At 42.6% G+C, this 25,948-nt stretch overlaps 1 protein-coding gene across 1 annotated transcript in view; it reads left to right on the forward strand.

Annotated features, from left to right (window-relative positions):
- Positions 1–304: 304 nt before the first annotated feature.
- Positions 305–25,948, forward strand: part of NCBP1 (nuclear cap binding protein subunit 1) — a 33,776-nt gene continuing 8,132 nt past the window's right edge. The window contains exons 1-16 of the mRNA XM_066613551.1: positions 305–521; positions 7,382–7,467; positions 9,584–9,684; positions 10,148–10,304; positions 10,866–10,973; positions 12,257–12,378; positions 13,729–13,798; positions 14,892–15,107; positions 17,409–17,506; positions 18,262–18,325; positions 19,085–19,195; positions 20,774–20,838; positions 21,322–21,384; positions 21,805–21,879; positions 23,449–23,552; positions 25,430–25,552. Coding sequence (XP_066469648.1) covers positions 488–521; positions 7,382–7,467; positions 9,584–9,684; positions 10,148–10,304; positions 10,866–10,973; positions 12,257–12,378; positions 13,729–13,798; positions 14,892–15,107; positions 17,409–17,506; positions 18,262–18,325; positions 19,085–19,195; positions 20,774–20,838; positions 21,322–21,384; positions 21,805–21,879; positions 23,449–23,552; positions 25,430–25,552 — 1,597 coding nt within the window. The 5' untranslated portion in view covers positions 305–487. The remainder of the gene's footprint in view (positions 522–7,381; positions 7,468–9,583; positions 9,685–10,147; positions 10,305–10,865; positions 10,974–12,256; positions 12,379–13,728; positions 13,799–14,891; positions 15,108–17,408; positions 17,507–18,261; positions 18,326–19,084; positions 19,196–20,773; positions 20,839–21,321; positions 21,385–21,804; positions 21,880–23,448; positions 23,553–25,429; positions 25,553–25,948) is intronic.

Below are 25,948 nucleotides of genomic sequence, written 5' to 3' on the forward strand. Positions count from 1 at the left end.
GGGAGTCAGCCCCATCGACTCTGACGCGCACTGGTTTGGGCTCTAATCAGGGTCTGTGTAGGAGAGGAGGGCGAAGTGACTGGAACTTGTGCTTGACCCCTCGGGGCTTCCGTAGGGAGAGTGGGATTCCCGTCTCCAACGAGGCGCGCGGGGACAGAAAGGCGCTTGTTCGTTCCCAAAGAGGACTACCACTTTATAGCTTCTCCCTTAACCCGGCTCGACCCGGAAGCGCTCCCGTCTCCACGCTCCATCCTGCCCGTTACAACTCCGCGAAGCCCCGCCCACCGGAAGGAGCCTCGCTCGCGGGCCGGAAGCAGGGGTGTCTGGCGCGTTGCTGGTTCGGATTCTCCGCGGGCCGCTCGCAGGCTTTTGGGCGCGTGCGCGTGCACGCGAGTGGCAGTTGCCGGCCGGCGGTCAGGCGGGCGCGCCCTCTGCTCGAGCCTCTCCCGCGCGCCTCTGAGGCCCTGCAGGCGCCTCGAGCCGAATCATGTCTCGCCGGCGGCACAGCGACGAGAACGACGGTGAGTGGGGAGGGGCCGGGCCGGGATTCTCCTCCGCCCCTCCCCACGCTGTGCTCCGTGGCGTGTGAATGGCGACCACGGTCGCCCTCTCGCGTGCGAGAGAGCGGGGCGCTTGTGCTTGAGCCAGGCCGTTGGCCCGCCTGCAGCAGCAGCTGGCAGCAGTTGGCCGAGGAGGGGCAGAGGCTTGTCCTTAGTGCGGCTGGCCTGCGGAACTCCCTGACACAGGATGCGGGCGGCACCTGGCCTGGGTGCCTTTGGAAGGGCGCTGGGCAGATTTCGGGAGGGAAAGGTCGTCGGGTTCACAGCCTCCTGGCTTTGGAGGTGGGCTCCCTCAGAGTGCCAGGGAGGGCCAGAGTGGACTAGGTGGGCCTTGGGCCTGAAACAGTGGGGCTCGTCTTCTGTTCCTGGTGCTGGGCTCCACCTCATCCTGTCCAGCTGAAAAGCTGAACACAAAGTTCCCTCAGGTGCACCAGCAAAATAGCCAGCGAAGACTTGTGGGACTGGGGCTTTCCTTGAGGGAAGAGGGTGAAAGTCCCTTTCCCCCAAGGAGATCTCCAGCTTCACCATTTTGGTACCACTGAACCCACTGGCCCCACTGTGGATAGGAGTGGGCTGTGTTCTCCCCAAGGCATCCATGGGCCACTGGGAGATATAGGAACCTGGACCAAATAGGGCCTTGGCCTGATCTAGCAGAGCTGTTCTTGTGTTCCTTGGCTTTGCTTCCTTTCTAGTAGAGCTGGCAAGGATTTCTGATCCTAGTCCTCCTCCTGCATGCACAGTGCACAATTATAGCTGCCTCTTGCATGAGTAAGTTTTGTGTGGAAGTGAGAGAGGAACTAGTTTTTCAAAGAGGTGGAATTGCAGACTAGCAGCAGCACTGAATATGTTCCAAGGCTCCATCACCTGTGAAATCTGGGCTGAATCAGACCAATGGTCCATCCAATACTGGCTACTCTCGAGCAGTGATTTTCGACCTTTTTCATCTTGTCACCGCATATTGACAAGGTACTGAAATTATCAAGGCCCACCATCAGTTTTTTGACAATTGACAAGGCACACCATGCTGTTGGTGGGGGGCTCACATCCCCCAATGGCTGTGCTAATAAATGATCCTCACCTGAACTCCCATGGCACACTTGCAGAGCATTTGCAGCACACCAGTGTGTCATGGCACAGTGGTTGAAAATGACTGCTGTAGAGACTAGAAGCTGCAGGGACAAAACTGTCCCACTGAGGATGTTGTGCTGCTTATGATAATGGAACTCGCTGTCCATTTTTGGAGGGTGAGAATGCAGCTCCCCTAAACACAGTTGTTGACCCAGGATGACTGACCAAGGCCTTATGAAGTGCTCTTTCTTAGCCCTGCTACCTGAGACTTGTATACCTTCAAATAATGATTTGTTAATATGAGGACTTAACCTTGAAAATGAGGAATCCGTAAAAATACCACAAAGCCATGTACAGAGTGAGTAGCAGCTGAGGGACTACCCTTGAAGAACATCAGGAAGTTACAACTGGTACAAAAAGATGCGGGGGGGGGGGGTCCATGCATGGGAATGCATTACTCCTATCCTGCTTCAGGTTCATCGGTTACCAGCATGTTTATTGGTAGAGGTGTTTGAAAACTATTTCATTAATTTTACTCAGAAGTAAGCCCACTATGATAAGTAAGACTTAGTCTGTAATTCTGTTTTTACTCACCAGAAACACACCTCTGCTTTGGGTTCAATTCAGGATGTTGGTTATAATCTCTAAATGGGAAGAGGATATTTGAAGGATTGCCACATCCCTCATGGATTGACCCATCTACATTGGTCATCTGCTGGGTCCCTGCTATGTGCTCCCCCACCTTCAGGGGAATGATTAAAATGGCAAGGCATTTTTGTCACAGCTTCTTATGCTTTCAAAATCCCTCCCTCTGAAAGCTTAGTTGGCCCACTCAAGACATATCCTTCTGTCATTTGCTGAAGACTCTTTGTTGACACTTGTATTTGGTTGAGTTCCCACCTCTTGTTAATGTAGTTGATCTATAACTGTTTTGTTTTTTTCATTTTTAGTTGTGTTTTGATTAGTTTATGTTTTTTAGTTTTAATGTTTTAAACATTAGTTTGTGTTTGATTAGTTTATGTCACAGACCTATATGCACTTTCCTAGGAGGAAGTCCCACTAAACCCAGTTGGGCTTACTTCTGCCTAGGATTTCATTGTAACAGAATGTAAACTACCTTGAAGGCTTCTTATGGGAGGAAAAGCAACATATAAATTCCCGGATAAATAACTGTCAACAGGAGTAGGGGGAAAGGGCTCACCAGATCAGAGGGTGATGTTTCCAAACATACAGGTTGAGACTAATTAATGGAGTGGGTTCCATTCCAAGTACTAGGTGGATAAAAAAAAACACTATAGCAAATCAATTTAAAAAACAAAGTCTCTTTGCTCCAGTGATTGAAAAACAGCCTTGCTGATCTTTTGACTCTAAGATAAGATAATCCATCAGCACTTCACTCAGCCCCTCTCTTCACCAATGCAAAATGATCACCTTTCTTTCTTTGCTGGCGGGGTCCACAGGAGAGAGAAGGATTGATGGATTGTTAGCCTGCTGCCCTCTCTCTCATTAAGGAGGCTGTTGTTAAAGGACTGTTCAGTTTTTAAAACTGATTTTAAAGGGATGCATTTTTCCCCTTCTCCAAGGATCAGCACATTCTTTCTCATTTGCAGGGGCCATTCGTGTTGAGTCAAATCCATGTATAAAAAATCCGTGTATAAATAGGCTGGACCTGTATTTGAGCTTCATAATATTTTTTGCCACTCTGGAAACTGAATTCCAAGTCTTAGCAATGGAAAACTGCTTTTACAGGGCATTATAATGATGTAAAATAATCAGAATCTTAATTTTAAGATATGTTTCTAGGCAGCTGGCCCTTAAAAAGGAAGTATTTCCTTTGACATTTTGTAGTTGGTACATATAGTTAAAGAGCAGGAAAAACCATAATCATGAACTTCAGTATCTGTAGGTTGCCTTGAATGCCTGTTTTTTGCACACTGTCTGATATATGGGATGGAGTTAATGATGTGTCCTTATTTAATGAGCACTGTGACTTTGCTGAACCACTGCCTACTTAAGCTGGTTCACATACGTGTCACCCAACTGCAGCACCAAGTGGCGTGTATGAATGAGCCAAAACCACAAATTTTCATATCACCCAAGCCAGTACCAACTCAAACACAGTACTTTTTATAGAGACAATTCATGCAGTTTGATTGAGAGTCACATAATTGAGTGATGTACATGCTTATGTAAACCCATCCCTAGGCTTATAATTTAGTCCAGTGGTGCCCAAACTTTTTTGACTGACAGCTCCCTAGATGTACTGGCTGGCCATTGGCTGCTACTCCCCAATTTCCTTCACTTTTTTCTCTCCCTCCAACCTTGAATTTCCAAACCCCCATATTAACCCATTTCTGCCCAGCCCACAGGTGTACACATTTGATCCCTGTTGCATATTTGCAACACTGGGCAGAAATGGCTTTAAGTCAAAGCTCCCCTACATATTCCAGCTCCACAAGCCCCCATGCTGTGACCTCCACCACCAAAATTTTCTCTCACTCAAACATGCTCCTTCCCTATCCCAACCCTTTCCCCAAATTCTGGCCCCAAACCAGCCCCCTACCCCATTTCCCAGGACACCCCCATCCCCTCCATGAGAAGTCTGCCTGACTCACCCACACTGTGATGATGACCGCCAACCCCAGTCACCTCAGAAATCTTCTTGGGACAATAAGGAGTCTCACTGACCTCCACATGGGATGGGACGTAACTTCCTGTTACCTGGGCTATCTCTCCCCACCACATCCAGGCATGTCCAACGCAAGGAATTAGAGGATGCAGCAATGCCCCAGCTGCTTTCTGCAGCGCGCTGGTGCATCACATCACACACTTTGGGAACCACTGCTTTAGTCATACTTTCCCCATTGTACTTCATTAGTATCTGGGTGCCATATCATATACTGGGTCCTACTAGCAGTGTCTTCACTTGTTTTTTAATGTGGAGAACTTGTTTTTTAATGTGGAGAGGGTATACCTATGGGCATAGTCCTGTAATTTTGAAGTGTTGATGGTTACTCAGGTTCTTTACATATGAATATCTTGCCACATCAGTGGTAATCAAGTAGCATAGCTTTGGCCAGCTGCAGAACCATAAATATCCTGTGCTGCCTTTTCTTGCTGCCTCAGGCTGTAGGCCCATGTTGCCAGAAGGGTTGAGAAAAGACTTATGCCTTGTTTTATAATGGGGTCTCCAAACTTTTCAGCGTGATGGCCGCGTTGTATAGCTGACACGGTGCTGAGGGCTGGAAAATGAATGAATTAATGAATAAATAAATAAATAAGAGATGGAAGCGGGGGGAATGGATTTTGGAAAAGGGTTGTGGGGAGCAGAAGGCAAAATTGATTTGCACAGGAAAGGGGGGAATAGATTTTGAAAAGGAAAATTAATTTTGAGAGAATAAATTCTTGAAAGGAGGAATATGATAGAAAATCAATATTTTTGGGGGGAAAAACTAAAGGGGAAATTATTTGGAGTGATTGGGGAGAGAATGTGTTGGAAGGATAAAGGTTTGGGGAGCAATTGAATAATAAGTAAAGTTGGGAGTAATCTGAGAAATAAATTATTTTGTGAAGAGAGAATATCCTTTCAGTATGTATTGAACAGGCAGGACTGATTGGCTAGCAGGACCAGGACTGATCAGAGGGTATTGAACGTGTCTGGAACCACACACACACAAGCTCTCTCTTGGCCTTCTGGGGCAATCTTTGGGGAAGCCTCTTCAGCAGAAGTATCTGTCTGCCAGGCTCTGCATTCCCAGCCCTTCAGTGGGTTGCTGCAGGCGAGAACAGTAAAACTTCCCCACCACATGTCGCTGTCTGCATCAAATGCTCCCGCAGGCCAGATGTGGCCCCCAGGCCAGGGCTTGGAGACCCATATTTTATAAGATCCCTTTTTGGGTTACAGCCTGTGGATAAACAAGCCTTGTTTTGTCCTTGTTCTGTTTGAGGCGGAGAGACAGTAGTGTCAGGCATGTGTGTGTGTTGGGGGGGGGGTGTGGGTTTGTGAGCTTTTAATATAGAAAAAAATTGGGAGTTAGATGTTTTTAAAAAGTTTAAAAATATCAGTAGTTTTGCTAGAGGGGTCACTATTAGATAGAGTGGGACTGGGGGCAGCAGGCTAGTGTCCTAGTCTCCTACTCTTTAAAATGATCTGCCACCATCTCATTGGTAGAGAAATCACTGTTCTAAATTTCCATTTTTCATTCATTATTGGCTGCTGGGAGGCCAAATCACAACACACAGAGAGCTGAATTTGTCCAAGGAGCCTTCATTGTTTAAATCTTCTCTCTGCATTTCATGATTGTCTCAGATCATGAGTTGCCATCCTGCTTATAACAATCAAATTTATCCTAAAATATAATTTCCCCCAAAGTCTCTTGTTTGTCAGACTAAAGTATGGTTAGTTTTGTCATCCTTGTCAAGCATTTTATCATCTTTTATCTTCTATCTGGAATCACTCCCTTAAAAACAGGGCAATTAATTGCTGGTTTTAGTTTCCAGATTTGATTTGACAAAGATAAAGTAAAAGAGAAGACATCCATACTGGCAATCTTTGAATGCTTATTCTGTAAGAAAGACATATAGGATTTAAGAAAATCAAAAATTTATTGACTTTAACTTCCAGTAACATCCATAATACTTTCTCCTTACTGATCAGTTTAGTCCCTAACTACTGATCTTCCCTGCAAGATGAGGGTGCTGACTATAATTGGCCCACTTATTTGATGTGGGGGCAGGAGACTCAACAGACCTAAGTGCCTAGCAAAAACTGAGACTTTAGCATAAGAACAGCCCCACTGGATCAGGCCATAGGCCCATCTAGTTCAGGTTCCTGTACCTCACAGTGGCCCACCAAATTTCCCGGGGAGCACACCAGATAACAAAAGACCTCATCCTGGTGCCCTCCCTTGCATCTGACATAGCCCATTTCTAAAATCAGGAGGTTGCACATACACATCATGGCTTATAATCCGTAATGGATTTTTCCTCCAGAAACTTGTCCAATCCCCTTTTAAAGGTGTCCAGGCCAGATGCCATCACCACATCCTATGGCAAGGAGTTTCACAGACCAACCACACTCTAAGTAAAGAAATACTCTCCCAACACTCAATTTTAGTGGATGTCCCTTGATTCTGGTGTTATGTGAGAGTGTAAAGAGCATCTCTCTATCCACTCTGTCCATCCCTTGCATAATTTTGTACGTCTCAATCATGTCCCCCTAGAACAGCGCTTTTCAGAATCACTTAACCCTAGAACAGCGCTTTTCAAACTCTCTTGGAGAGTTTGAGCCGCTCTAAGTCCTTGCGGGGGCAGGGGGAGGCAGCCAGGATGGGGGAAGGCAGCAGTGTGATCCCCAGGATCGTGCCCGCTCAGGGGGGCTGCAGGGGCTTGGCTGCACATACCTGAGCCTCCTGCAGCCTCTGGGGGGTGCGGGGAGCCCTGCACAACCTTCTGAAGGGCTCCCTGCAGCTTCAGAAGTGAAAGTGGAGTGATTGTGCTCCACTTCCACTTTAGCGGAACTTGGTGTTCTTGTAACCCAGTCTAGAACTTCATACAAGTATGCCATTTCAAAACTATTTCAAAATTATACTGAGATGAGCTACTGATGTTACATGCAAGTATTTACAATAAAAGCAAGACTAGCTCACTAATGTAGTGTTTTAAGCGCCATCAAAATCCTTATCAGGGCTTTACCTTGAAGAAGTGAAAACCATGTAGGCTGAGTTCCTTTTTGCTTTGTCTCATTGAAACAGGACAGCCACACAAGAGGAGGAGAACATCTGAGCCGTCTGAAATTGAAGAACGGCTGGAATCCTTAATATGCAGAGTTGGAGAAAAGGTAAGAGGTACTGTTGGCTTCATACTGAGACATTTGAGATGATGCCAATCTTCTCCCTTCCTCCACCTGCCTCCATCTTTTCTTTGGGCTTTACCTGCATGCAGGTTGTTCGACGTTGTGGGATTAATAAATGAATGGTATATGTAGCTCTCTACAATGATTCTGCACCCTTACTTTGTTTTAGCCATTGGCTGCAATTATTGGTTAGTGGTGTCATTAAGCAGCATTGCTATCATGCTCTGGGAGTTCCAGGAAACCCCCCTCCCATGGGCAGTAAGATAATAGTCTACAGCAGTGGTTCTCATACATTTAGCACCGGGACCCACCAGGACAGAATGAGAATCTGTCGGGACCCACCAGAAGTGATGGCATGCCTGGACGTGACATCATCAAGCAGGAAATTTTTTAACTATCCTAGGCTGCAATTCTACCCACGCTTACCCAGGAGTAAGTTTCCTTTACTATCATTGTTAAAAGAATATACAAAGTAGTTTGTTAAAAGTACAGGTCTATAACATTTCCCCAAATGCAGTCACATATCATGGTAGCATCAAGTCTAATATATTAAAAATAAAATATTGAAATAAATGGGGACACACCTGAAACACTCGCTACCCACCTGGTAGGTCCCAACCCAGTTTGAGAAACACTGGTCTACAGGGCTTCACTTGTACACAGTTGCATGTAACATATATATTGTTATTTATTGTAATATTTCTACCAATATTTTACTTTATTGTTTATATATTATTTATATTATGTGTATATTATTATTATTATTATTATTATTATATATTTACTTTATTATTTATATAAACATTATAAATATTTATACCAATATTTATTTAGGGGCCATAAGCGGCGCAGCAAGAGGCAAGGGGAAACATTTCCCCTTACCTCTGGGTAAGAGCCACTGGCCCTTTTTTTGTTGAAAAGTAGTGGATAATTATAAAACTAGCGTATATATATATATATATATAACTAATAATAAAGCATAGCATTGCAATGGTAATTTCAGATATTCCCATTTGAAGAGGTCTTTGTAAGTTCAGGAAACTCTGAAACTTTTGCTTAATAAAGGCAAATACAGGCACCCTTAATCTGCCCAGCGACCTGGTACCATTTCCATTATCAGTTTATTCTTCAAAAAATATTTATATACTGTTTTTCAACAAAAGTTCATACAGCCAAATAATGTTACTGAGTTCTCTGGGATAGAGAATTAACCTTAAAAGGCACAAAAGACAACAGCAAACAGTCACTGGAAAACACAGTAGGTTGAGGTGAGCAGGGACAGTTGTTTTTCCCCCTGTCAAATATAAGAAAACCATCATTTAAAATGCACCTTGCATCTCACTTCACTTAGTAGGGAATTTTTAATATTTTTGGTGCCAAAATATGATATTTGAAATATGATAGCATATTTGTCCATTAGGTTGAAGATGGCTTGGTGCAGACATGCTACCATCAGGATTTTTCTGGTTCTTTTCTTTCTCCCTTATCCTGTTCACTGTTGATTTTCATTATCTTACATCCTTTGTCAGTCTTAATTAAGAATTTCCATCAACTTTGGCTTTAGCAACAATTAATGGTAACCCAGGGCGTTTTCTTCCAAAGTTCTTTCAACTGCCTTCACACCCTTGTTTCAAAACACAGTTAAGAGCGGAACCTAATTAGCATTTATCACAGTTGATGGTGCTGACAATTTAATGCTTCAACATGGGTAAGGATAGGGAAAACTTAAACAAGAAAAAGGAAGGAGTGCATCTCAGGCTATTTTTGATCATATCATGCTGCTGCTCACAGTTGAGTCTACTCTGGGCTTAAGGGAAAAAAATATAAAGAAGATTTCTTGGGGATGTTGAGGTGAAGCTTGCAGCATGCTTGTATCTGTGTTTTTATTGTCCACCATTCTGCTTGCTTCTGTTAGTGATTACTATTAAATTTAAAACATGACTCACTTAAAACCTGGTTTCTAACTGACTGGACTCTAGTCACATTTTGGTTTTTTTTTCTACTAATAAACCACCACACTGAAGATACCTTTTGTGGAGGGACATGGTGGTAGTGTCTTTTGATTAGGTTATAAATTTCTGTTTTTTATTTATCCTCTCAGAGTACATCCTCTTTGGAAAGCAATTTGGAAGGCCTAGCTGGGGTCTTGGAAGCTGATCTACCAAACTACAAAAGCAAGATACTAAGAATTCTTTGTACAGTGTATGTATGCAAAAGATTTATAAAGCCAGGTGATACTGTATTACCTACACTAATTACTTGTAAACTTGCTTACATTTTTGTAAGGTGTGTGTATGTTGTGAGTCTGTAGTGTTTATTGGATATGATCAACAGTAATGTGGTGGTGCACTTGACTGCATTTTGTTTGCCTTCTGGGGTGGTGTTGCGGATTATTCGGCCACATGTGCACCCCCTCATATATATGCCATGAGCAGCCTATTTGCTGCAGCTTGTCTATAATTATATAGAATTCTTCTGCAGTCATTTTAAAAATAAGAGTTGGGTATAGATAAAGCTGCTTCTTTTACTTTTGTAGTGGGATACACTTGCTAGAGCTCCACATACATGACTTCTAATGGCTTGAGTGTGCCTTATATAAGGGCAATAACTGTGGCTGTGATCAGAGTTAAAACTGCTTTCTCTCTTTTTAATGAAACAAAACCAGTGCACGTTTGTTACCAGAAAAGCTGACTGTTTACACAACTCTAGTTGGCTTACTGAATGCCAGGAACTACAACTTTGGCGGAGAGTTTGTCGATGCCATGATACGTCAGCTCAAAGAATGCTTGAAAGTCAACATGTATAATGAAGCTGTGTATTTAGTAAGTCTTATTTATTTATTTATTTTGTCTTGCTTTCTGTTGAGTAAAAGGCCCACATTTCACCTAACACCTTGTAACTTTACTGTATGTTCCCTGTGGTGCTAGTGGGGTGTGATGTTCTGTGACAGAATGCTTGTGTAGATGCTGTTGGGTGGCAAACTAAGGGTTGGAGTCTCACAAGTAGAAAGATTTTCTCTTCATTGTCTAATTGTTTGCATTTGGAGAGCAGTGCTGCCTATTCTTTGTCCAATACTTGTATTGGTGTTTTCCTGTTCAGTCATGCTTGGAGTCTAGGAGTCTAGCTGTGGTAAGATTGGGTCCGAGGCACATTTGCTCTCTCCTACATTCCTTACCATGGTAGAAAGCCCTGAACCAGGAAGAGCCTATGTTTGAACACAAGGGTCTTTGACCTTTCTTTCTTGTGAAAGAAATCCTGTAGTTGCCTGAGCATAATGAGGAGTGCTGGGAAGGAGCACAGTGGGCAGCTCCCTCCAAGTAGAGTACAGATCAGCAATATTTGTGTTTTTTTCTTAAATCCTGAAATTTTTCCTCTCCCTCCAGGTCCGTTTTCTCTCTGATCTTGTGAATTGTCATGTCATAGCTGCACCTTCAATGGTAGCCATGTTTGAGAACTTTGTCAGTGTGACTCAGGAGGAGGATGTACCTCAGGTAATACAATTAAAATTTCTACCTCATCAACCTTCCCCAAAAGAGGTGCCCCATAAACTTTCCATTGGGATCCAAAAAGGACATATGATTTTAGTCCCTAATGGGCTGGCTAGGGTATATTGGTCTGGCTGGATCCAGATGAAGAAAAAGAATACACAAAATGACCTGTCTGGCCATGCCATTTTTCTGCAATTGTACCAATTTGAAAGTGTCACAGTGAAATGGGGGGGGGGGGAGTGCAGGGAGCTCAGTAATCCAGAGGTGGGAAACTTGGGGTCAGTCCTTTAAAATTATCCTTGGGCACAGTCAGTTGGATGGGCTTGACCATCAATTGAATTCTAGCAAAAGCCCACACGGTGCTGGCCATTTTCTGCCTCACCCTTTATTTAATCTAGGCTTGGAGCCAGTTGACCCAAGGTGAACAAGCAGGTTATTAAAGTACAGAGCTGGGCAAAGTAGGAATAGTAGGAGTGGACATTTAAACAGGTAGCATTTTTAGGAAGAAAAACCACTACAACATCTGCTTAGTCTGTCTTATAACTTACAGTCTTTCTTAGGAAAAAATAAAGCTGTAAAAAGGAGTCTGTCTCAGAAGAAAAGCAATTAATGAAAGAAACTAAAGTGTTTTAGAAGGAAAAATGGAACCAGGACTTTTTAGTTAGTAGGGAACTAACTACCTTGATAACAAGTTAGGAAGTGTATAAAACCTATTTTTAAGAGAGCTCTTAGCCTTACCAAAATTGTACTCTAATGAGTCTGCCTTGTGTGGAATTGGAAGTAAGTTATTTTCATTTTTATTGTAGATAAGAGTAAAAATATTCTTAAAGTTTATTTACTAATACATTACCAAAAGTATATCTTAGAAGAAATAGGTGAGGCTAATTCTAGTATCTGTTGACTTCTTGGTTTTCTACATATTTAGAGTAGCTGAACAGTTTGAAAGGATTACCCCACAGTACAGCTTTATAAGCAATATTTGAATATTGTTGGAATTGTCTTAAGCATGATTAGTGGTGGCAAGATAGGGCATTTGACCCCAGATGATTTTAGGAGTCCTCAGAAAGTACATCTTTTTGCATGTACTCTAGAGCTTTCTTGGGTCAAAGGCAGAGGGCCCACCTCTGGCATTCTGCTCATGGTGCAAGCAGTTCTGGAACCAACCCCAACTTTAAAATGAGAGTATTGACTGTTTCCCTTTCACTGTTTCGAATGCGATATATGCTTCAAGTCGATCTGAACTGTTACTTTTGTGCAGTTGAAAAAATAATTTTTGTTTGCCGCAGGTGCGGTGTGACTGGTATGTGTATGCATTTCTGTCCTCCTTACCTTGGGTGGGGAAGGAGTTGTATGAAAAGAAGGATGCTGAGATGGACCGCATCTTATCCCATGTCGAAAACTATCTGAAGTAAGGAAACAATAGACAACCTGCTTTGCTTCTTTAGGTGTTAATAAAAACAATTCAGGTTTAACTACATTAGCCTTGTTTCTTGCTACTAGCATAAATATTTGATTTCATAACTCGGGAGGCAGTCTCAGGACTTCATTCTGCTCTCTACTCCTCTCTCCCTTTTTTTGTCTTACCATGGTCTTTCATTGCATCTGCACTGGTAATAATGATAGCTGGCACTAACATCCCCTCCTTAACCAGAGGATGAAATCATGATTTAGAGTTGGTTGTAAGAGATCCTGGTTTGTTGACTTATATTAATGCACATGTAACACACAACTGGGATAAAGGCAAATGGAGGAAAGTATATCCCTAAGGCTGGCTTCTGACTTGAAGGGAACCATTTCTGCAGTGGCTTGTGTCATAAGACAAGTTTGGAAACCACTTATCTTTTCCTCAACTGGTTGCCATTCAGAAAAACTAGCAGAAAGCAGTAAGCCCCATTGAAATGGAAGCTGCTCAAGAGCACTGCTAATCTTTTTGTTTTTAGGAAATATATAACACTTTTCTACAGAACCTCTTGCACAGGTCCCCTTGTTTCACGGAAGTTGTGCTGGAGAGCCTCCTCTTGATCGTGCCTTAGAACTTTATTATTCTTGGTTCTGAGTGGAACTGGAGTTTCCTGGTTAACATCTAATGAAAAATAATAATTAATAGGGCAGGAGGTCTGGTCTAGAGGGTAGAGCCTCTGTTTGCCTGAAGATAACATCCGCAGGTCGCCAGTTCGAGGCCACCGGCACCGTGAATGGTGAGACCTTGAAGCAGCTGACAAGCTGAGCCGAGTTATTCCATCTGCTCTGAGCGTGGGAGGATAGAGGCCAGAATGTGAAACCAGATCAGAAAGAAACATCTGAAGTGTTGTGGTTCTTGAAAGATAGAACCTTCTTTCAATTGTAAAAAATCCCTACGGGGATTTAAATAGCCTGCCTATGTAAATCACCAAATAAAGTCTGAGGAGAAATCTGATGACCAAGAAAGGCGGTATATAAATACCTGTATTATTATTATTATTATTATTATTATTGTGTATTCTGGGAATCTCAGACTTGGTTTCGGTTCTTTTTTTCAATAAGCTCACTATCTCTTGTGTGGCAGTATAGGCCAAACATAGGTAGTTCCTTCAACCCATACGCAAAATCTCAGTAGGAAAGCAGGTCACTGAAACTGTATGTCTCACCTAGCAGCAGGCCACATCTCTTTTAAGGAGATCTTTTTTTGCTTGTTCAAATAATTTTGGCATATCAGAATTGAAATGCAGCTCAAAAGTCCATATTACTTAGGGTATTTGTGTTTTTTTTCTTACGTCAGACAGCGTCAGAAGATTCATGTACCCATGTTACAAGTCTGGTCTGCTGATAAACCACATCCACAGGAAGAGGTAAATATTTGAAAATGTCTCAGCACCACGTATGCTGAAGAACGCATAAAGCAATGTTGTACTTGCATCTAATATTAAGACAAACAGGAAATATTATTTAAGAAATTATTTCTTTTTACCCATGGAGTTGCCATTGTTTTCATGACAAGTCCTGCCAAATGTTTCCCTTTCTGAATTATAAGAACAAGAGTTCAGTGCTTTTTAAGAAAAGAGTTAAGAGATCAGTGCTTAAAAGAAAATTACTCCGTTCTGTTTTGTTTAGTTCTGAAGGATGCTTGACTCCATCATCTGCATAGATAGGACAGTGACTTCAGGTACCTGGTGTTTGGTCCTTCAGCTATTGGCAATGTCACAGCCAATGTCCAAGGGTCGAGGCATATTAAATTGAATTTTTGGTGGTGGCTTTTTTTAAACTGCCATGTCAACAGTCTACTGCTGAAAGTCATTTCAGTTTCAGAAATACACTAAGGGCACAATCCTAACCCCTTATGCCAGTGCTTTCCAGCACTGACATAAGGGCAATGCAACTCTGAGGTAAGGGAACACATGTTCCCTTACTTTGAGGGGGCCTCTGTGAGTGACACCCAACTGCAGGATGCAGCATACGTTCCATTGGCACTGCTATGCCACTGCTGGAAAGCACATAAGAGGGATTGCTCCCTAAGTCACCTGTGTGCATACCAGTTGGGTTCCAGGGGTTCTGTGCATAAGTTGCAAAATACATAGTTTGAAAAGGCCAATTTTGCCATCAGGCCTTTGTGAAAGCACCACCAAAGGATGTACTGCGCTTGCAGAAAAGCACTGATGCAACCGTTGTAATAGATGCATAATTTACTGTGTTGCACTGGGAGCTGCTGTCTTTTTCTTTTTTTAAGGCATGAGTGTAGAACTAGTTGAGTGGTTCTTTAGATCCTGGCCAGTGGGTACTGAGTTATTGACTTTCTCAGCGAACAGAGTGGCGTCTGAAGGGTGGAGGGGTTCTCTTCCAAGTCGGAGTGACTGAATGACTTTCTAAGAAATGTGGCAGTCTGTTGTGAGGGATCTCCTGTGTACAAAGTTGAGAAAAACACTGAGGCATGCTTTTTTTTTTTAGTACTTAGATTGCGTTTGGGCTCAGGTTCAGAAGCTGAAAAAAGATCGCTGGCAAGAAAGGCACATCCCAAGGCCATATCTTGCTTTTGACAATGTGCTCTGTGAAGCACTCCAGCACAACCTGCCTCCCTTTACTCCACCACCTCACACTGAAGATTCAGTATACCCAATGCCAAGAGTTATCTTTAGAATGTTTGACTACACTGATGATCCTGAGGTAAGTATGATGTCAAAGAACCAAGTGTGCCTTCAGTTTTAATCTTGCGGGGGGGGGGATCCTTTGAAATCCCACTCCCCAAAAAAGTCAGTGTTCCAAACTGTAAGCAAAATGACTTCATATTGGAAGGTTCCAAATACTGGGTTGCATCGAGAGCTTAGTTCATATAGAGCCTGTGCCGATGGAAGCCACCTTCCCCACACTCTCCCCCTTATTCAACCCCTGAGATCCTTTTGATGGCACCAGTGCATGGACCACAATGATGAGGTCTGAATGACTTGGGTAACGTTGCAGCTGGTTGGGTGGCCGAAGCTGGGCAAATGCACTCTTGGCCACATCTGCTATCTGGGCATTTAGGAGCAGTGATGAATCCAGAAGTACTCCCAAGCTGCAGATCTGACCCTGCTGAGAGCATGCTGCCCCATTCAAATCAGGTTGCTTATGCAGTACCTGCAATGCAGGTATCCTAATCAGGAGAACCTCTGTTTTGTCTGGATTAAATTAAATTTTCTCTTGTTTGTCGTCATCCATGTCCCCACTGATCCCAGATGTTGATCAAAATTTCTACAGCTTTCTCTCGCTCATATAATACTAGGGGAGAGAGTGAGGTGTCACCTGCATATTGAGAACAGCCAACTCCAAATTCCCAGATGATCTCTCCCAGATCATCTAACATTCCCTAACATTCATATAGATGTTAAATAACATTGGGAAGAAGATAACCCTGCAGCATAAGCCAGAGGCCAGGGCAATGAACAGAAGTCCCCCAGTACCACCATCTGGGATGCTCTGACTAGAAAGGAGCAGAACCACTGCAAAGCAGTGCCCCCCCCCACCCCGGGTCATGCCAGTTATCACAGAAGAACACCATGGTCAAAGGTGTTGTAAACCCCTGAGATGTCTAGCAGGACCAATAGGGTCATGCTCCACTAATCCTTGATTCAGGTCATCCATTAGGATTACCAAAGCTGTTTTTATTCCAAAATTGGGCCTGAAGCAAGGTTGAAAGGGGCCCTCATAATCCTTTCATCCAAGAGATCTTGGAGCTGGATCCCTACCACCTACTGCTCATCTTGCACTAATGTGAGGTTAGAAATGGGCCCATAGTTGTTTAGTGTTGTAGGGTCTGGCAAACCACTGCCGGCTTTAAAGCGATCAGCAGCATCCCCTCCCTTAATGACAAATTCAGTTACCTTCTCACCCAGCCTCCTCAGCAAGTCAAATAAGCCAAGTTGGGCAGGAGGCAAATAGTTGGCCTTGCACTCCAAAGGACACTTGCCACATCCTCAGGCTATATGTTGTTGGCATCCTTCAGTCTCGGAAGACTATGGTGTCACGCTCTGAATGGTGGTTCTGGAACAGTGTTCTCTCCTGTGCGCGAAGCCTGGGTAAAGTAGGTATGGAGGATAGGCTGTTACCCATGCAGCAAATCCCCCCTCTCCACGTCGCTGAAATGGTCCAATGGAAAGGCAGAGGCCAATACGGTTGGTTCCAGTGGCGTCGCAGGAGTTGCCAGAACATGACTGTGTTCAGCCATGAACTGCCTCAGGGACTCCGGCTCCGGATTTTGTCTCAAGGTTGACTCCTGAAGCCTTTTCCATAACTGGATGTAGCCACAAGGCAGTGGAGGTTTGGGGCCAGAGTTTTCCTTCTCTAAGATGAGCTGCCTTCCCAGGCTGACGAGTCCCATCTACCCGGTGGCTGTTTAGTCGCCTCTTACAACAAGTACAGCCAAACTGAGGGCCTATTCTTATCCCCAGCCCCCAGGGGTATATAAGCTAAAAGGAATCCACAACTTCAGGACCAGCTGAAGCAGAAGTGTCATCAACTGGACCTATCAACGTGGAGTCCAGGTTGTGACAGGTCCAAGTGATTATCTGTCAAGTGCCTAGCAGGCTAGTCACAATGGGCCACTGTGGTACTCTCCTCCTTACTTAGAGGGATCAAATGAACTAGACCATGCACAATATGGAATAGTTATGCTTGGTGACTCTCCTTATGAGAGTCTGTCTCCTTGGTGACTCTGCATGATGATGGCAGAGAACAATGCACCCTTTGTTGTCATTGCCACCACAGAATAGACCCTTAAATGGGCTCTAACTTGTGTTTGGTCAGAATATCACTTGTTTGTCTGCACTGTCATTCAAGACATCTACTCAACTATTTCATTGCCCACAACTTCAGTGTCAGAACTGTTGACAAACTTTAATAACAGCATTGTGACAAAATTTAGTTCCAGTGATTTAAAGTTGACTTTAAGTTGTGCTGTTAGTTTCTTCCTTCTCTTAATTCCTTTGCCAGGGTCCTGTTATGCCTGGAAGTCATTCTGCTGAGAGATTTGTGATAGAAGAAAACCTTCACTGCATCATCAAATCACACTGGAAAGAGAGAAAGACATGGTAGGAGGTCTTCATGCCATGACCAACAACCAGAAACAAGCCACTGTTCTGAAAAGCAGTTTGATCTTGCATAATTGGGAGAGAAAAGTCTTCTGTGCACAAATGGAACTTCTTAAAACAAAACTTAAAATGAACCCTAGAAGGAAATCTTCATAATGAAACATGGTCATAATAAATCTCTTTTGCAATAGAAAATCCATTGGCCAAGAAGATGTTTGAAAAGAGATTAGGTAATTGCCTCCTCCCAGTATCTGGGTCACAGTCCCCTGATGGGACAGGAGGGAAATTGCCATCCTCTGGAGCCATAACAATAATTACTTTCTAGAAAAGTGACTAACAGGCAATCCTATGTGTGTCTAAACTAAAAGTAGATTCCATTGTGTTTAATGGGGCTTATTCCCAGGAAAAGGTGTATAGGACTGCATCTGAAGACTGAAAAGAAGCAGTACCTCACAGTTGTGATTTCTGTATGGACTGCTCCCAAATAGAAAGGTATAGTTAAAGAAAATTAGAATGAGTAAGCTTAAATGGCCGGTAGTGTTAAATCATAAGACTTGAGGGGTTGCATTCTAGGAAAGCACCGTGTACACTTTTCTGTATTTAGAGTATCTTTCTGTTAATTCCTTTTGCTTATGGTCATATATATACCTAAAGCACTTTCTGTGTTAAGGCTTCTGTCTGCTTCTTTGTTTATCTCTGTAAAAAAAAAAAGTGTTTACATTCTAAGCTGTGTGCCTGTTGGTCTCTTTCTCTAGTGCTGCCCAGCTATTGAGCTATCCAGGAAATAACAAGATCCCTCTGAACTATCACATAGTTGAGGTACATGTATTTCTTGCCTTATTTACCATTTTCAATTACAAACTGTTATTACTTTCTTTGTAATGTACCTAGTATATGTCATCTTTCTGACTAGTAACAGTGACTTCGAGATAGTGCCATTATTAGCATTGTATCTCATGCTGAGCTCATGGGACAGGACAGGAAAGGTATCTTTCCCAGCTGCATAAGTTATACATATGAATTTCAGATAATTGACTGGGCAGTATGTAGAATTGTGAGTTTTAAATTATCCAACTACCATCAGCGCTCAACTGAAATGCTTTTGAAGCCTTTGCAGAGGCCTCTTGGGTTCAGGGTATGCCAGTGCCCAGAGCCTTCTGGAAGAGCTTAATGAGGCTTCTAGACATTGCTTGTGTGCATGGCTCCAGATTTTGGTACATGCTCAGATTCCAGTTAATCCATGCATGGAAATGGCATAGTAATTCACAGAAATATGCCACTTCCTTTTTCCCCACCCAGTTCCATGAAGGCAAAGATATCTGTGGAATTTTTCTTATGGGTTTTGCCTACCATTGCTAATGAATAAGAATTCTGTTTTCTAAAAACTGGCTGTGCACTGATGAAGAGTCGTCTGTCTAGCAAGCTGCGTACCTGGGTGGAATTGTTACTTTCCCAAGCAAGTTATTTCAAAAAATCTACTGCTTTAAGCAGTATGAAACCTGCTTCATACTACTGTCTATACTATGCAATGAGGACAGGTTCACGTTTTAAAGTATCTGCTGTATTTTCTTCCCGCAGGTAATCTTTGCTGAGTTATTTCAGCTTCCTGTTCCACCGCACACTGAAGTCATGTACACAACGCTTCTTATTGAACTTTGTAAACTACAGCCTGGCTCTTTACCCCAAGTTGTATCCTTTCTGATAACTGCACTTCTTGTAGGAAAAGAATATGTTGCAATATTTTCTGTTTTACTTCCTGCTTAGTGAGAGAAATAAAATATGATATTTTGAACAAGGTATAATTCGTTTATCTTGAGAAAGAGAACCATTTTAGATGTCGAATGGCTGCCTGCTTGTCATTTCAGATTTATTTCATTTCAACCATTTTTTTATTGTTCTAAAGACTGTCCAACTGACCATTCATATGTATATTTTGGGGGGGGGGAGAGAGAGATAAATACATTTTTTAAAACTTCCTGATTCAAGTGGGGCTTGTTGGATTAAGTAAGTGGTTTTGAATTCTATTTAGATAGTTGGTGGTTCTTGGAACTTCATTAGTTACGCTAGTGCTCCCCAAACTCCTACAAGGGAGTTGGGAGCACTCTAAGTGTGTGTGGGGGGGACTCGATGGCAGCCAGGAATGGGAAGGGTTTTTTCACTTATCTGGAGTCAGTGCCAGGGGTCTGGGGCACCCTCTACAGGGCTCCCTGTGCCTCCAAACATGTTAAAAAATCAGGCACTTCTTTTTTGCAACGCTGGCTGCAAGTAAGTACAACCCCCCCCATCCCTGGTAGCAGCATGATCCTGGGGGTCGCATTGCTGCCTTCCCCACCCTGCCAAGGGGCAGAGACAAGTGCTTCTCTGGCTGGTGGGTCGCAGTGCACCAGTTTGGGAGCCACTGCATTATGCATTGGTAATTCTGCTAATCAGCAGTTTCACCAGTATAGTTGATAAATGTTTTGGAAATGTGCAGAAGCTGCAGAAAGCCATTTAAACATGCAGTTTCTATCCAGAGGAGGATATTTTGGGGCTAAGTATGGATGTATGAACTAAGGTGATTGAATTGCTTGTTTGCATTCATTCCTGGGTTTGTCTTCAGTGCCTCTCCCATAAGGAGAAAGTAATGAATGTACTTGATTGCACTTTATTTGAGTGCAGGGATTCTTTGGCCACATAATCAGAAACCCTCATTCTTTCTTGAAATAGTACAGGGTGATAACACATTTAAATAAATGTTGGTTCAGCTTGGATTAAATACTGTTTTCTTCCCATAATCAAGGTGAGGGGCAGGGCAAGCGAGCACACGCTCAGGTTTGGAGTTTTCCCTGGGATGTAATGCCTTGAGTAGCTCTAAAGAGATACTATGTGAGCAAGAGGATATCTTTTGTGGGTTTGGTGTATACTTTAATGGCTTTTGTAAGCATTCAGATTCGACCACTGACAACAGGACCATTGGGAAAGTAATTCTCAGCTGCATTCATGGGCAATTGACTGCAGAAGCAGATGTTTTGAGTCCTCTCTGAAATAAAAGTTGTGGCTAAACATTGTTTTATATGGAATGTTTCTTCTTTGTTGGACAAAAATAGAATACCAAGTTCAATTCTACAGGATATTCCCTTACCTCTGCTGTATCTCAGGTTGGGACAGGTTACTTAGTGGGTCAGATTCAGTAGCTTACAACTCTAGGTTGTGGCATCTGTGTTCTCTCCCAAGAAAAACAGAATATTTGAATTTCACCCATTTGAAACCTTAAATGATAATTAACAGCTTGCACAAGCCACAGAAATGCTGTACATGCGCCTGGATACAATGAATACAACTTGTATAGACAGGTAAATACACTCACATCTAGGTTTCTTGGCTGGCTTCTTTACCTGTTTTGAACTGAGTGACAGAATCTGTGTGTGTGTGCGGCTGCGTTTATAGATCTCATTCTTGTGGTATGTTCCCACATGGCTACAATGATGTTCCAGTCTTCTCTATCTGAAAGGCATAATTAGTTAGTGCTAGTTAAATCTAGTTCATAGGTACTTTAATTCGATACCTGATCAAAAGAAGAATCTTAATACCTAGTCAGAATCTAAAATAGAGATCTGATCAGAACTAGGTATTTCAAAAGATTTCAGTTCTGACAAGTTTGAGTGTGCTGTATCCTTTTCTTATTGAAGAGTTCTGCATTCAGAAATTTCACAACCAATGCTACATAGAATCTTGCTTTGTGAAACTGTGCTAGGATACAGTGTGAATAATGGCACTGTGAATTGCTATGATTCAGATATGTAGGAGTTACTGAAACTTCATTCCTTTTCATTAAGGTTCATCAACTGGTTTTCCCACCACCTGAGTAATTTTCAGTTCCGTTGGAGCTGGGAAGACTGGTAAGTTCTTATTTTACTTATACATAATTGATACTGAAGACATTTTCATAAGCACTTTTGAGTGGCATTATGACTTGTGCTTCCACTGTCAGAACTGCCCCCACGAACAGGGGCTTCTTCTGTGGATGGAAGGGGCATTCCACTTGCAGATGGAGTCAGTGAAAGTGGCATGACAATCACAAAGGGAATTTCTGTTTACAGAGGGAGCTCCTAACAGCAGAAGCACTAAATGGAGAGCACTGTTTATCTCACTTGACCCCGGTGAAAAGTCAGTTAACCCCCATTCTGTCTCTTTTGAACATTATGAAGAAATGTTTGATGTCCCAAACTAGCCTGACTGCAGAGAGCAGGAGAAATACTGCAAGCGTGCCTCATCAGAATGTATATGAGACAGATAACCAACTTTATGTTCAATTATAGGTCAGACTGTCTGTCTCTGGACCTTGACACGCCCAAACCTAAATTTGTAAAAGAAGTATTGGAAAAATGCATGAGGTGAGTGAGACATCAGAATTGTAAATGGGATAATACTCCACATACAGTTAGCCAGTTAATTTGAGCTTAAGGCATTTGCCAAAGTGTGCAAGGACTGTAAAGGGAGAAAGGCGGGATATAAATTCTTTATATAAAGGAATATTTCTAGAAATAGACTCTCAATTCCCACTTTGGATTCATATTTTCTTGCAATCTTACATATATCAAGGAATAGGACATTTGTCTCTCTGCTAGTGGATTAGACTAATCCAACAGTCCTCAAACCATTTAGCACCATGACCCATCTTCATGGTGGGCCATGATGCAGTGGCCAGAATGCCTCATTGGAAGGCCCCAGAGGCCTCGTCCTGGTCATACCAGGCCCGGTTGACCCACTCTACTGGCCTCTGCTAGTCTCAGAATGACCTGCAGATGTGTCCAGAATCAACTTCTGGGTCTTCCCGTTTGACCAGAAGAGGCATCCAGGGCCTCCCAATGAAGCATTCTGGCCATTGCATCATTCAATCCCTTCTGGAATGGCTCCAGTTTTGAGCCAGCCACGTACATGGGCAAGTGGGAAGATCAGCTTGTGACCCACATTTTGGGAAATACTGGACTATATGATATGTTTGAGTGAGAAGTGAAGTATTTGTTCTTAAACACAGTCAAGACAGTCTTTGTCCCAGAGGTGAAGTGTCAGGAAGGAAAATGCAGTTGAAAGAAGTCAAGTTAAAGTAAACATTTGATTAGAAAAGTGATGCTAAACTTCTGAATACTTTCTAGGTCTCATGGTTTCAGTAAAGGTTTTTGAAAGCATGACTGCTGTGCTATCTGGCTCTAAATAGCAGCTTTTAAGGGAGAAGAGAATTATTTTTCAGCTGACACCACACGTTTGAGATGATCAATACATTTCTAGCAAGTTGAGCATGGGACGGCGCTGCCCTAATCCTTGTGATAGGTGAATTTAATACTAGGGGTTTCTGTACCCAGTGTTAGTATAATTTCTGCACTATGGCAGGCCAAAAAATCTGAATCCTGTAACCTTTGTAAACTTTGCAAATTAAACAAGAATGAATTATTTTATTTTTTGCAAATACTCTGTTACACATACTATTTATGTAATTCATTCTTCCCCCTAGTCATGAGGAGGAGCAAGGAGTCATGCAAGGCAATGGAGCCCCATGACCATGGCATCTGGGAATCTTAAAGCCACTTCTGAGAAGTCAAAGACTTCAACAGGCACCATTGTCCACAATTTTAAAGCATACTTTTGTAACTATAAGAGCTAGAAATTTAATTTAAAAAAATTCACAAACATTGTTAGGAAACGGATTTTTTTCTCCACTCGTATGGAACTGTGGCATTTATATATAATCCGAGATCATTTAAGAAACCTTTGCTTTGTATTAAGACTGGACTTCAGTTGTGCTATATATAGGTTGTTTAAATTGATAATTCATGCTCATTCAGAGCACTGAGGCTATGTGACAGAGTTGATTCATACTTGGTTTTGTTATATATATATATATATATAGTGTCAAATCATGGGCATCTAACAAGAGGTTACCTGTCCACTTATTCTTTTTTCAGACTTTCCTACCATCAGCGAATAGTAGATATTGTTCCTGCTACATTTTCAGTCCTAATTCCTGCAAATCCGATATGTATTTATAAATATGGAGATGAGAGTAACAGTATGTATATGGGTTCTGCTTGTATGTACTTATTTTAAAAAGCAATATACAGGGCATCTTAAGAAAATGTACACACTTTGTTATGTCAAATTTATTATGCTATAATTTACACACATACTCTAATATTATAATTCACGCATTTACTGCATATGATATACAAAGAAGCAGTTGCTTCCTTGTTAATTAATCCAGTTAATGAATAAATTAGACCAAGTACTTGAAATTAATAAAGTACAGTGGTACCTCGCATAACGAATGCCTCGCGCACCGAAAAACTCACAGAACGAAAGCGTTTTGCGAAGTTTGGTAACTCGCACAACGAATTTTTATGACCCGTGTTTCGCAAGACGAATTTTTTTTTTGTTTGTCTTAAGGGGGGGATCTTCATGCCAGTTTATGATCCCGTTCACCCTAGTAAGGGGAGGATCTTCATGTCAGTATGATCCCGTTCACCCTAGTAAGGGGAGGATCTTCATGCCAGTTTATGATCCCGTTCACCCTAGTAAGGGGAGGATCTTCATGTCAGTTTATGATCCCCTTCACCCTAGTAAGGGGAGGGTCTTCATGTCAGTTTATGATCCCGTCCACCCTAGTAAGGGGAGGATTTTCATGTCAGTTTATGTAAGTCAGTCCCATTGTGCTTGCTCCCAGGAAAGTTTGCACAGGATTACAGCCTTCAAGCTCCCTACTCAGCATCCCCCCCCATCGCTCATTCACCCTCTCACTGCCCCATTTCCTTCACGTTTCCCCCCATGTTCAAAAGCAAGCAATTGAGTGCAGCTGCTCTGTCCTCCCCAGCTTAGAGCACAATCCTGTGCGTGTCTCCTCAGAAGTAAGTCCCATTGTGCTTACTCCCAGGAAAGTGTGCACAGGATTACAGCCTTCAAGCTCCCCACTCAGCATCTCTCCCCCCCGTTTTTGAAATCCTCAGTACAGTATGTATGCCTTTAAAGAGCACTTAATAAGCACTTTGTAAACCAAATTTGACTTTGTTCTGACTTTTCTTGCCCATAGGAACACATTAATTAAATTTCAATGCATTCCTATGGGAAAACGTGCTTCGCAAAACGAAAAACTCACATAACGAAAGGACTCGCGGAACGGATTAATTTCATTATGCGAGGCACCACTGTACTTGAAATGTTCCCCATTGGTGTCTATACACCACTGTCATCATTGACTAAGGGATCTGCAGACTTCCACCAGTGTGTGTGCTGGGATTGTTATAAGTGTTACATCTAGATAATCTGTGGGGTGCTGTAAACACCTTAGAGGCCAATAAGTGCTGCTGTTACCTCTACAAAATAAGGGGTTGTAGCCTACATTTGTGCAGAGTTCATCAGAAGCTTCTTTTGAAAATGGAAGGAGAATTGCACTCACGCAAGGCATTTTTCCACTAGCTTGGCACTCCTACTTGTGGAAGAGCTTCTGATGATGGTGTTGCACTCTGTACTTTTGTATGATGTGACCCAATGTGTTCTGTGAGGTGCTGTTTTGTTTTCTTATAACCTGCCCTTCCTTTTAAAAAGCCCACAGCAGCTTATAAGTCATACCTAACCAGGTGTGCCATGGTCCACAACAGCTTAGTTTTAGCACTGGTAGGTGAGAGGGTTACCAACAGTGTGGTTACCAGTTTCCTATGTAGCAGGAAACTGAAATCCTTGAACCCCTTTTTCAACTGAGAGGTCAGTGGGAGAGGAAAGGAGGGTGAATTTTGACTTGGTTATTCATTCTTCTATATCTTGTCTGGAAGGTGTGCGGCACTGCAAATTCCCCAAAAAGGGCTTTTAATGGTAATTTCACTGTCTGTTTTTACAATTCAGTTGTGCTTACATTTTCAAAGAGGCTAACTTCATATTTATCTTCTTTATGCATAGAGTCTCTTCCAGGATACAATGTTGCACTGTGTTTAAACATTGCCATTAAAAATAAAGCAACTAATGATGAAATCTTCACCATTCTCAAGGACGTGCCCAATCCCAATCAGGATGATGATGATGGTAAGAGCTTTTGAGTGTTACCATAATGCAGTCCTCATTTCATCTATGTCTAAGATTACTCATTCTTAGTGGGTTGTTAGTTGCAGTGACGTTATCTGAATGCATGAACCAGGTTCCAAAGAGTTACGTAGGCATGGTTAGGCTACTTGGGTAACCCAGTGGAATTCTTGACTTTTTAAAATCATTGGACACCTCCCCCTACACTGTGACGCATGGTGCTTTGGGAATTCTCCATTTCAAGGGCAGTTTGCTATCCAACGTGTGGAGGAGGGGTGGAGGTGCCACTGCTCCACAAAACCTGCTTGCAGATTTTGCTCTTTCAATCCTGGTCATACTCTTCCTTACTACCAAAAATGATTATTTGAATTGTCTGTTTAAATTAGCATGCCTCTGTAT

The sequence above is a fragment of the Tiliqua scincoides genome, chromosome 2, assembly GCF_035046505.1.
Source record: "Tiliqua scincoides isolate rTilSci1 chromosome 2, rTilSci1.hap2, whole genome shotgun sequence".
Classification (NCBI taxonomy): domain Eukaryota; kingdom Metazoa; phylum Chordata; class Lepidosauria; order Squamata; family Scincidae; genus Tiliqua; species Tiliqua scincoides.